Source organism: Limulus polyphemus, unplaced genomic scaffold (genome assembly GCF_000517525.1).
Source record: "Limulus polyphemus unplaced genomic scaffold, Limulus_polyphemus-2.1.2 Scaffold1866, whole genome shotgun sequence".
Classification (NCBI taxonomy): domain Eukaryota; kingdom Metazoa; phylum Arthropoda; class Merostomata; order Xiphosura; family Limulidae; genus Limulus; species Limulus polyphemus.
Window position 1 is genome coordinate 70,363 of NW_013667476.1, and position 13,426 is coordinate 83,788.

At 33.4% G+C, this 13,426-nt stretch overlaps 1 protein-coding gene across 1 annotated transcript in view; it reads left to right on the forward strand.

The window, feature by feature from the left end:
- The window catches only part of LOC106465200 (pleckstrin homology domain-containing family D member 1-like), a 41,484-nt gene that overhangs the window by 2,659 nt on the left and 25,399 nt on the right, over positions 1-13,426 (forward strand). The window contains exons 2-3 of the mRNA XM_013925401.1: positions 5,593-5,687; positions 10,625-10,718. Of these exons, the coding sequence (XP_013780855.1) occupies positions 5,647-5,687; positions 10,625-10,718 (135 nt within the window). The 5' untranslated portion in view covers positions 5,593-5,646. The remainder of the gene's footprint in view (positions 1-5,592; positions 5,688-10,624; positions 10,719-13,426) is intronic.

Genomic DNA, 13,426 nt, shown 5'->3' on the forward strand with positions numbered 1-13,426 from the left:
GCTTTCATTATCAGCTTGATTCCCACAGGAAACACATCATCAAGCTTAGATGAAGTTTTAATGGCTCTTGTTGCATAGTTAGAAAGGCAGAAAAATTGTGAGTTACAAGACATTGTCTGCTTTTTGCATGTTATTATCCTGTGTTCTTTGGTGCATTGTTTAATTTAAATAACAAAATTATTTAGTGCAGTAGTAGCATTAGTATAAAAAAGTAGGTTTAAGTGTTGTTAACAGCAAAAAAGAAGACCCAAGTATATACTTTATTTCATGTGTATTCCTTATTTGTTATTATAAAAGTAACTAAAATATAAAAATGATAAACTTTTTATTTCCAAAACATACAAAAGTACCTTCCACTGGCACTTTAGCTGTTCCTCGACATTAGCTTTTCCTATCTAAGCATTGGTCTCTGTGACCTATAAGTCTACTCCTCCCTTGATGGTGTAATGGTGGTGGGGGACTGTTTAGTTTTTCCTTCTTCATCTGATAATTCTAGTTCATGCTGAGAGATTTACTGCTTTATTACATGATGGGATAGATATACCTTGTACCCTCTTTTGTCTGTTTGCATGCTTTGGCTTTTGACCTCCAGGGGTACGTATTTTTTCACTTCCACAGATTAAAATTATATAATTTTGGATATATGGGATTCAAGTTTGGTTCAAGTGATCACATGAACCAATCAAATTTGTTTGTATTTCTTTGCTGCTCACTCGTGCTCTGTGATGTTTCTTCCCCTTCAAATTATTGGCAGCCTGTCAATGGTCCCCACGTTAATTTGCAGACGAATGGGGTCTCCTACTGACTTTTACCTTGGTCAGATTGTCTGCTTCTGTTCCTTCTGTAGTGATACCTTGGTGAAGGGACATTGTCTATCTGCTGTAGCCTCTATGTGTTACATGTGGCTTCCTTTTATCATCACTTCATGTTCGCAGATGTCCCAGAGCCATTTCTATTACAAATTGCCATTGCTCGTTTGCATTTTTGTTGTTGTTGACCTCTCAAGAGATCTTCTTTGGCTCTAGCAGCTGAATTGACTCAGACCTTAGTTTCAGGGCCACTTCATATGGGCTTACTGATGCCAACGGCATCGGTATCAATCTAGGTGTGTGTGTGGGGGGGAGTCAGTTAGAGTGAAGTTACAATTATTGATGGACACATGGTATTCCTTCAGTGCAGATCCATGGGCACTTTGGGTTCTGGTATCAAGATTAGTCTTTCTATTCCATTCTCCACCTCCATTATCCTCTCACCCTGTGGTATTTCCACCTTCTCCTGACAAGTGGGGTGTGGATTTTCATTTTTCGGCTATCAGAGTTACTGATCATGGGGGTGGTGGTAACAGTTGATCCCGTTCTTCCAAAATTTTATTCTTGTTTATTTATTGTACCGGAGACAAGGGAAGATTCATGGATGATCGTCGTTTTATCTCATCTCAACCCGTTCTTTATTTCTCCCCAGTCCATAATGGAGTTCTTTCTCACCCTACATTGGTATTCTTCACCAGGTCTGTGATTGCTGAGGCATTTATCTGCATTCTCATAGTGAATTCATCTTGCCTTTAGTTATGTTTTGTATACAGGGATCAGGTTCTGCAGTTCAGGGATCTAGTCATTTGTCTAGCATCAGCACCATATATCTTCTGATGGGTTGCAAAAATTATAACCATGCTTTATGCCAGTTCAGCCACCTCCCATCCAGCTTTAGGCTATGGAATGGGCTCTTACTTACAGGGAAGGTACTATCTCATCCAGTCAGGAATTATGAGCATTCATCCTTGCTCTCCAACATTGTGGACGAGGAGCATTCCACTTGCCCTCAGAATTATAGAGAGGAGGTGGAACACTGTGTTCAACCAAGAACCTAGGATGGGAATACTATGCGTTTAGAATTATGAGGAGATAGTAGACCTCTGTCAATGAACAATATACAACTATCTACTATCTAGCGATACCACAGCCAAGGGAACTGGCTTGGAAAAATCTGAGGTAGCCAAATGCCTCGTCATCTAATTAGTGACGCGCATGAATTGATTAACGAGATTCCCACTGTCCCTATCTACTATCTAGTAAAACCACAGCCAAGGGAACGGGCTTGGAAAAATCAGCGGGGAAAGAAGACCCTGTTGAGCTATGGATATTGTAGGATAAAATCTGAACCAGTATTACGAGTAGGTTCCTGCATAGGCCAGTGCTGCTCCTATTGAAATCTGGGAAATACATCCAGGGACCCGGGTAGGACGGCCCTCTTCTCCAAGAGTGAAGGAACACACTCAAACACTCTGGAGGAAAAGCCTCTGTCAACCAACCCAGCGACTGGAAACTGGGTGTGGTAAGGATTCCCTAGCTCCACTAGTAGAACCTTGGGGAGAGGGGGGATATACATTGGGGAGTTCTGAGGAACAGTGTAATAGGTGAACCAAGTTCCCTAAATTTTTAAAGCAAACCGATCAGGATTTATTCAATCCAATGATTGATAGGGACAGGCAGAATCTCCTTTACTTTTACTCATGATAGTCCACAAGTAGTGGTCCATGATAATATGGTAATACCATCTAGTAATGCGCCCAAAACGGTCTTATGGAACACCTCATTTCTACAGAGCCTGTAGCAACCAGAAGTAGAGTCAAATGGGTTGCTAGTACAGAATTAGACTGATAAAAATTAACATCATGAAAGGAGTTACAGTGAGCCACGTAACACATCTGGGCATGAAAGGACAAAACAAATGATCAGCGTATGATTGATTGTAGAGGTGAGAAATAGGTGGCAAAAGAATTGTGGAGAGGGATGTATCCCCTTTCCTGGTGGCCAGAGACTTAGAAAGAAAGGACCTATCAGGGTATAGAAGGACCAAGTAGAGGATCGAAATATATCCGGAACTCTGAGTAACAGAGGAAGTGAGTGAAAGTCAAAGATGTGCAATCCCATCCAATGAGGACTAATTGCATCTACCACCCAGGCCTGAAGATGAGGTAGTGGAGACTCCAAAGCGTGTAGTTGAGTAGCAATAAGTGGCCAAAAGCTAACAAAGGAGGCCCAAAATGAGAACAAGCTATCAGAAAACCTATTGTTCAGGAGAAAGAGAGGACTGAGACTGACAATTTGCTATAAAATCCATCTCCCCAGGAAAATGACAAGCCAGGAGGCTGACATGATTGGAATAGGCCCTATAGAGAAAGAAACAAAATTAAGAGACCACTAGAATTGATGAAATGTCTCAAGAGGATATTCCCCTGCAAAAGATATAGACCTTGCACTATTGCCTGTTGGACAGCAAAAAATCCTAAATTATTGATGTATAATGAAGAATCGTCCTCCATTCATATATCCTAGAATTCCTGATCTTAAAGATACACACTTCATCCTCCAAGTGAAGTAACTGTAAAGAGAAACTATGGACAGAGGAGCAGTATACGTTTATACACCCACACCCCCATAGATATATATACATATACACACAGACAACCATGCTAATGATAGAGGTGATCCCAAATAACAAACACTCAAGAACTAAGATGCTGCTCCTGAAGAAAGAGAGTGGAAAATCCAGTGTATTGAAGTTCCAAATCCTTTTGTTGCAATGGGACCACTGAAGGGATAGCATATGTCTTCCTCCACAAAAAAATGCAAAAGATTTGAGGGAAGCCCACAACCCCAGAGTAAGATATGCATTATCCCATCATGCAGAGCCTGGGATGTTGCCTTTCGATCTTCAGGTGGAAGAGAAAGTTTGTATACTTTAGTGTTTCCTCCTTTCTTTTTGTAATTCCAGTGGTTTGGAGTGCATCACTTTATTGCTACAGGTTGGGTTCCAATACAAAATATATCTATATATCACATTGCGGTCTAATTGCCCTAGCCACCAACATGTGATATAGGAACCAAGACCCCTTTAATTCCAACACCGAGTTGTGGAATCTCAGCTATCTGGTTCAGACTGCCTATGTTAATTATTCATGTACTATTCCACCCTTGGTATCGATATTCAGTTCTGGGTATAGAGCATACCTGTTCTGGATGTAGTGTGGTTTACCCCACTTGGGTACCACTATTATCTTGGTACATCCAGGTTGTATGCAGATGCTTCTGTATGGACAATGCCCTCACCGGCCCCTCCGCCTTCTCAATGTGGGATTATAGATAAAGTGTCAGCAGATGGTAAGTATGATTTGGAAGTTAACATTTTCCTAAATTGAAAATGTATTTCCAATATTACTTACCTCTGCTGACACTCTCCCACCCTTCTTCCCCACTAAGAGCCGGTGTTAGCATTGGGAATGGCTTAAGTCTTAAAAAAAGTGATTACATTATCTGAATGAGGTGCTTATATACAGTACCTGGATAGAGGGCATATTCATGTTCATGAAGAATTTTACAAATTAGATATTGCCAAGGGCATTCAAGTGGGGTATAAGAGACTGGAGCAAGCGAGACCAATGCTTAGATAGGCAAAGCCAATGTTGAGGAATAGTAACTAAAGTGTCAGCGGAGGTAAATATTATTGGAAATACATTTGCAATTTAGAAAAATGTTAACATTTGTTAAGGTTAGATTAGGTGAAATAAATAGCAAAAATATAATAAAAAATTTTCACAAGTTACTCTCGCAAGTAAATCGTGCATAATGTAATTCAATAGTATAACATGAGTTGCACATTCAACAAGTGATTTACGACTTATAATGGCTTTCTATAATTAGAGAGATAAGTATTCATTTTAAATGTTTTTTTCACTTATTTCTATACACAGTATTGTGTCAGTTGTCTTCAACTTAAATGTCTTTCTTGTAATATTTGTTTCTTTACAGTAATACGTATCAATATATGTTGTAAAACGGTGTATACCATTAATAAAATTTACTTTAAGGGAAAAATTATTTTGCAGAAATGCATACCCGACTTATAACATTGATCGTATGGGAAAACCTGCTTATTATAACATGCATTCGTATAGTGCACCATTTTTTAGGATCGCATTTTACGCGTTATAGCAGGTATACCTGTACCTCCTTACATACACTTACTTCACCCAGTGATGTGTGTATAACCAATCAAAAGCTAAGAATGTCCCCCTAGTATTTTTCTCAGCCTCTTCAAAGTACTTGCATGACAAACATTTTCTTTTTATGCTAGATTCCAAGCAGTAAGGTAAGACATTAGTGGACTCGAAATTCATATATTTTTAGATTCAAATACAGGTTAGTTACTAAGCTTGATAAATTATAGTGGAATTCTATGGTAATGATATAGTAATTTATGAATTTTTGTTATTTAAAAATGCATATATAAAACCTAAAAATATATATAAAACATATATAAAGTTATAGTATAGATGGTCGCTTTGGGGTCACATGGTAGGTGTAATCCTCTGAGTCGGTATCGAAATAGTTAAATTGACTATTCTGTTAAGGTATATGTAAAAGTAAAAATATGTAGCACTATTGTTTAAAATACTTTTTTCAAAATGTGTCCGAAATTCTTTTACTAGATTCAGAGAATTAGGCTAGATTTGTTATCAGGTTGTGATTTTTTAAAATCTAATATTGATGAACACATATATCTTTTGTTTCAAAAGAATTATTTCTACCACAGGAATTAGAAAAAATCACTGCTGAGCTTGAAAAAGAGAAGAAGAAATTAGAAGGAATGATCTTTCAATTTCAGGAAGAGCATCAACAAACATTCAAGTACAGTTTCTAATATTCTTATGTATACAGTCTGTAAGCGCATAACCTAATTATTTATTGTGGTATTTTTAGGACTTTTGGTAAATGTAAAACTGAGGCTTTGTGACAAAAACTTTTAATTCAGAAAAATTATTTGAAAACTTGTTTTCATTTTTTAAGTATATTGGTGTCTAATTTTATGTTTTACAACTAACATATCATTAGGGCTGGAAATTTAATGAATATCTTATAAACTTCAAAGTAAAGTAGCACAGTATTTCAGTCCGTATGAATGAAAAATGAAAATAGGTGTATGTATTGTTAATTATTTTACACCTGCATATTTGATTTTATGAAAGCATAAGCCAACATAAAGAGTCTGTAGTTTATACTGTTGGCAAGATAATTCAAACATTTTCAGTAATACATCACAGAACCTTTCAGTACTAATCTTCATATACCCTGTAGTGGACAGTTACGTATCTCAAAAGTAAATTTATATTTTGTTTTGATATATGTCTACTGAGGAGGTAACTTGTACTTTTTAGTAAACATTTGAATTTAAAATTATCAACTTGTCTTACATTTTTCAGTTAAAGTCCACTGATTTTTTTTAGTAACAATAATTTGGTCAAGAACACCTGCATATCCCAAAAGGCAGTTGTTCCCCCTCTTCAAATCTTCACCAAATTTCATAGCAGTTATTGTTGTAAAGGTTTATGGTAGTTACGAGATTGGTCAAATTGACCAACCCAATACAGTTTCTAATATTCTTATGTGTACAGTCTGTAAGCACATAACCTAATTATTTAGTATATTATTATTAGGACAAATTTCATAGCAGTTATTGTTGTTAGATGGGTACATATACAGGTAGACACAGAGAGAATTCTTTCATTTTTTGAGCCAGTTTTTGCCACCTCCTCTTTAAACTATCATTTTGAAATATACTTCATCAAATTGCAAGGCATGTTGCATATAATAACAAATAATCAGTAGGAGTTAAAGGTATAGTATTATTGTGTTATTTTCTTTAAATAAGATTTACTCATGTGGTACTTTTACATTGTAGTTTTATATCTTAAATCCTTTGGGGAGAGTACTTCCAATTAGTGCATAAAAATCACACAGAGATCAAACTGATACTCGACAATCTGTACTCTGTACATGTTAGTCTAAATGTCAATTTTAAAGATATACAGGGGTTAACTCTCTCTATACAGGGTAAGCCATTTTGACTGACATTTAACCACCAGGTAACCATGAATGTATTATAATGTTTAATGTAGTGCGTGTATCTGTACAAAATTTGGCACGCTGTTAGTAGACATTACAAGTCATTTGTACAAAAAACTTGTATTTCTCAGCTAAGTGTTTTTACAAAAGATTTGTCTGTGAATATATGGATTTAGTGTGTGACTCAGACTGACGAGTCTGAGTGCAAGGTGGTTTTCTTGTTGAGGTTGAAAATACTTTTCTCCATCTTACATATTTCAAATCTCATTAACATGAACCTGCTACATAAGTATCAAAAAATTTTTTTTCATTAAAGCTTTATATTTTTTTTATCTGTTATTTCCTCTGTATTAACACTGTGTGGACTCAGTTGATTTCACTGACCTTGAAACAACAAAAGAAGTATAAAATAAATTTAGTTACATTTTTTTTTCTAGAATGACTGCAGATTGTAACAAAAAAATACAATTATTTATCCTAAATATCTTAAGGCATGGAAAAGTTTACATCTGTTTTAATTTTGATGGTTTATAGCACTTTGAACCATGTCTAACTAATAATCTTGCCACAAGCTGTAAATTACACGGCAAAAAAAGTTCAAGCTACAGTATTGAATGATATAACACACACAAACTACTTGCGAGCATACCTCATGGAGAAATTTGTATTGTATTTTTTGCCATTATCTAACCACAAAAGTTTCTAATTTTTAGATTTTAATTATTTTAATAAGAATAAAAACATAGATAAAAAAACAAGAAATTTAGTTCTTATGTTTAGCATTTTTTCTGCACTTCTATGAAACTTAACTCTAATTCCTTCTAATAATATTAGTAATAGCTAAAATAATTTGTATTTATTTCAGATATGCACTTAGAAAAGCAAAATAATTACATACACAAAGCAAACAACGTTTTACAGCTATCATAATTTGATTGGCTTTTTAACTAAGGCATAAGTGCCTTGAAATAATTCTCATAGCTTTAATCTGAACTCAGCAATAGCAACTTTGAATCTGTTGGTGAAATAACTAAACTTTCCTACTGAGAAAGTTCATTATACTTCATTTGGTAAATTGAAACTTTGTTTTTCTATTAGTTTTAAATGATGTAAAGTAAACATCAAAGAGAATTATTGGCAGTTAGTGAAATAGAAGATGTTATAGTAAGTCATGGCAAGTGAGTTTGACTTTCTTTTTATACCTCTGTCAACAGAAAAGATTTAAAGCTAAAAAAATTGACTATCCGTATATAATATATACACTATAATAAGTAATTTATGTTGAACTCAGAGCATCATAGAGTGGTGATGAAAAATTATACAGTATGAGGAACAAATGTCATGCTCAGACAAGCAAAGATGGAAACTTATTTGATAACTTGCTTTTGAAATTACGATATTAAAACTTTTATGAAATTAAAATATGGTTTATTGAATACATTTTGATGCCAAGTTTATTTATGTACAATGATAATAAATTACATTGGTTAAATTTTGAATGTAACTGAGTGTGTTAAAATAGTATTTGTGTTTTGTATTTCCTGTCTTGGTCCTATTATACGTATTTGATCCCACTTGTACATTTAGGATAACCCCAAGATTGATGGTCTAAACCTTTTTTTTTTTTAATTGAACATAGTCACATGTAGTCATAAACTGTTTTGTTTTTCACTCTACTTATTTGACAGTCACATTATCATGCAAAGAACATAACAAATCTGTCATTTGGCAGCTGACAAAAATTACTTATCTAAAATAGCTGGAAAGCACGGCTTCAATGATAGAATGATGTAGGGAACGTTATAATGGTGGGGCAAGTAGTATTCATATTGTATCTGAGAGTTTTTGCCAGTTGTACCCAACAATAATGCTACATTTCATACCTGATATATGCTTATGTATTACCAGTAATTATTCACAGAACATGATAGTGACTTCTGCCATCTCCCTTGACTTGTTTAATCACTGGATTTCACTCCATTTGAGCATTCTTTGGATGAACTTCAGTGTCATATTCATTACTGTAGTTCTCTTTTTGATCTTACTCCCAGAATAAATGACAACTTCTGGCATCTGGATAAAACAAACTTTCCATTTCAAGCTGTGTAATATATGTTTTTTGAAATCTTACTGAGGATTAAAAGACTAGTATTATCACCATCACTAAAAAAGTTAGCAACATGCTCAGTTGCATTGTCTTAAGCAGTGTGGAAGTACTTTCTCATATAAATGTTTTTTCTTGATCTAGATATGTAAGAAATATAGACTTAACTTATACATATGTAAGTTTTATATATTTAGTTTATGAGCTGTTAATTATATCTGCCTCATATAGGACTTCTTGTCTTAATTCTTCTACCTCATGAATCCTGTTTGGAAAAAACTCATGATTTTAGTCAAATAAAGAAAATGTCCATGTAAGGGAAGGATTAAACATGCATATGAGTGGGTCAAAGTATACATATCACATCCCTTTTAAAGAGTTACATTCAAAACTTAATTATCAGTGTATGTCAATACACTTAGCATCAAAACATCTTATACATATTGAGAACCATGGTGTCTGTTCATCTGTCTCTCGTTTGAAATGATAGGAGAACAGGCATGAATATTGTTCATGCCAAATTATATTTTGCAAGCAGGATATTCTCCACTAAGTTGTAAGGAATTACACTATCATTCACATTTCAAAATGTGATGTAACTTAAAGAATAAAAATGTAGATTTACTATATATTATTGTTGAGTGGCTCTTAACGTGACTGAAATGCTCAACATTTACTTTTCACAGTGGGCAATATAAGTAGCTCAGAGCCTCGGCTCTGAGGGAAACCAAAAGTGCAACACAATTAACCTTTTTAAAGTCCATGAAATAATTTAAATTGATAGATTAACTTAAACTTTTCTCATCACTGAGAGTACTTTTGCTTGTAGTTTATAGATTTTAATTTTTAATTCTGAAAGGAAATGTTTAAAATATGCACAATATTAACCCTTCCGTGTTGTGATATTTCTACCCTCTGAATTCTTCTCTTCAGATTTTATAGCTTCAACAATACAACTTTGTAGTGCCTAACTGATCAGAAATACAAACTAAATACAAAATAAATAATTGTGATCATCTGTTACAATCTGCAGTCACTCTAGAGAAAAAGGGATTATTGCTTTCATATAGCACTTTTCAACATTCATTTCACTGTACATTGATTATATTGCAACAATTAGTGTTAGAGTAGAGAAAACAGTAGATGAAATAGGTGTTATATAAAAAAAACTTTCAATATTCATTTAGGAAGTTCTAGAGGTTATGCAAATGATAAATGAAAACTGAAAGATGAAAACAGATATTTCTATTCTTAGTAAAGGATTCATAAGTTCACAGAATAAATGTTTAGTAAAAATACTTATTAAAAAATATGATTTTATAGTATGTGTAGTTTTGTGGTTACATGATTATTAAAAGATCAGTCAAATTCCCCAAGCCTATATACATATGGTTAACTAAGTCCAAATTAAATCTTTTTTTTTTCAGTCACTCTTCCTTCTTGCTAGCCATTAGGTGAGTTTACTTGATGGAAAAGGAATGTAAAGTAAAAGAACATTTTTACATATTGAAATCAAACATTTAGTAAACCAGATTGAACTTTGTTTATAATATTTGATCTCACAAAAAAATGATCCTCAGTTTGAATAGAACTAAGGTTATGTGTATGTATATTTCAGAGAATTGGAAGAAACAGCTGAAGCTCTTAAGATTCTTGAAGAACAAAACAGTCAACTCAAATACACTACAGATATGTTACAAACCACTCTACAGGTAATCATTACTCAATGAAATCACTGACTAATTGGATAGTTACGTGGGTTTGTAACAAAAAAAAACTGACAAGAAAAATATATTCTATGGAAGTTTTTATGTGCTAGAAATTAGAAGTTTTGAACTTACAATTATATAATAGTTTAAATTTAACCACTTTCATGTACAATCATTTCAGTGATAAACTGATAAGTTTATAAAGATGTATACCTAATAATGTGTTAGACCATTTTTTGTGGCAATATTAGTCTGGGCTCGATGTGGAATAATATTGTATTTTATTTTTGTATATATATGACTTAAGTTATTAAGGCTATCTGCTGCCATCTCTAACAGCAATATCATAGAATGTACAACATGCCAGAAGATGTCTTGTTCATTTGTAAGTTATTCTTTGAGAAGTACTGTCTACAGTTAGTTTACATATGTCAGTAGATGGTTATTCTGGTGAATGTGACATTGGAATTTATCCTAAAAATCATCAATTGAATTGAGATCCTGGGATTTTGCTAGCTAAGGAAGATAACTGAAGTCATCATCATCATAAGAGCTGGGCAGTTAGTGGAAGTTGCTGATGGATAACATTTAACTAATTGGTCATTCTCACATAAGAGAATAACCAAAAATAGTAGAAGTCAGAACAACTTTGAATTAATTGAAAATAATATTAAATCACAATGGCAATATTTATATTCCTTGGATAAATGAAATAATTGAAAACAGCATTAATCAGGAACACTAATTTGATTATTTTCATGACATTAATCTGTTTAATTTTAGTTTTGATTAATTGATTATTTTACATGATACTGACCAATGTCATCTGTGCTCATAGGTAATCAAATTTATTGCCCAGCTCTAATTTCTGACAGAAAACTATGGTATGTTATTGTACTATTACTAGGACATATTCCACAGACATATTTGCTCTTCATTCAAATTTTCCAGTCGATAAGTTTCTCTCAGTCTTTCAATTTGAACTTCATTCATGTTTTCAGTATGGCGTCTGCTTCTTTCTCAACTTACATATTCAGCTGATTTCTGCAATGCAACTTTTGTAGCTCTTCTTTGGTTATGCCTCAATGTTCTTTCTTTTGCCATTTCTTCATTTTCTGGTGTTCTGTATTTTGGATTGTTTCACAATAGACTCTGTTGTAGCGTTTTCTATTGGGGTTGAAGCTTGTGCTTTTTTCTACTCTTACTTCTTGCACTTTGTTGTATTTGTGCTTGTGTATTTGTTTCCAGTAATAGTCTTTTTTTTTCAATGCTTTTCTTCTTTGTAGCAGTTTTTATCTTTACTCTTATTATTCATTCGTCAGGGTTTTCTTCTTTATCTGATGTGGTATATTTATTCTTGATTGAAGGTAATGTAAACTCCATATTATCTGTATTAAACTATGTTAACCTTACTTTTCACTGAATTAAATTTCTCTTACACTACTATTTTATATAGATGTGTTGCTCCTCTTTTGTTTTTGTACTTTTTATTTTTTGATTACTTTTAATATGATGTTTATTTTTTTGTTTAATGTTTATTATTATTAGGTATTTCTTTTTTATTTTTGTTAATTACATGTATTTTATTTTTTATTTTGTTTTTTTGAAGTTAATGTTAAACACACAGATGAACACACTAATTTCTGGTTAATTTACCCACGGTTCAAACTGGCTCCATTAGGCTCAAATTAAGTAAAATTTAGTGAAACTGAATTAAAACAGAAACTTTCATATACCATGTTACAGCAGTACTTATAAGGCTTTTAAAGGCTGAACCTTCCCAACCCAACCTGCAACCATGCTATCACGAGTTTTGGGAAACAGTTTGAGTATACACCTGCCTCCCTTTTGAAGAAGCAGCCTGAGGGGTTTCCACCTCTTTCCAACTAACCCAGCAGCTTCCATGGTGTCTCAAACAATGTTAAAAAAGAAATCCTTGGCTGTGACTACTTTTTAATCTAACCTACTCTAAAAGTACTTTTTTGATCTATCAAAGAATGAAACTTTACAAATAAAAATTAAAATATTCAGATACAGATTAACCCTTTCGAGGCGGGTCACGGGTGAAAAGCCATGACATCTCGTTTGTTGACTTGCATTCAAAATTTTATTGAACTACTATATCATGAATTTATGTCAATAACTTTGTATCAAACTGTAGATTATAATTCACATTTGAGTACTATATATTACTCAATTTCTTAATTTAAAAGCAAATATTCAAGAAACACAGATAAACATTGATTTTTGCATGTCACATGGTATGTTGAATGCAGCACTGGTTCAAATTAGATGTTTATGAAGTCAAAATACCAAGTCTGTAGTTTCATATGAATTAGAAACTCAAATTAGCAATATTGAAAAGCTAGAATATAAAATAAGAGGCTCTTGTATTTTGATAAGATATTGCTCATATAATAAATCAAACACACTGGCACTCTGCCCACCTCTTTCCACTTTTGGAAATGCTCTCTTATATATACACTTACTTCTATATATGATATGAATAACCAATTGGAAGCTCAGAATGTCTCCCTAGTGGCTTTCTCAGCCATTTGAATGGGCTTGGTGCCATTTCTTTCTTTTTTGAATCAATATTTCAACAATGTAGGGTGTATCTTTAGTCTGCTTGAAATTTCACATTTTTTCAGACTAAAATACATCTTAGTTACCAAACTTGATAAATTGTAGTGGAATTCTATGCCATTAAT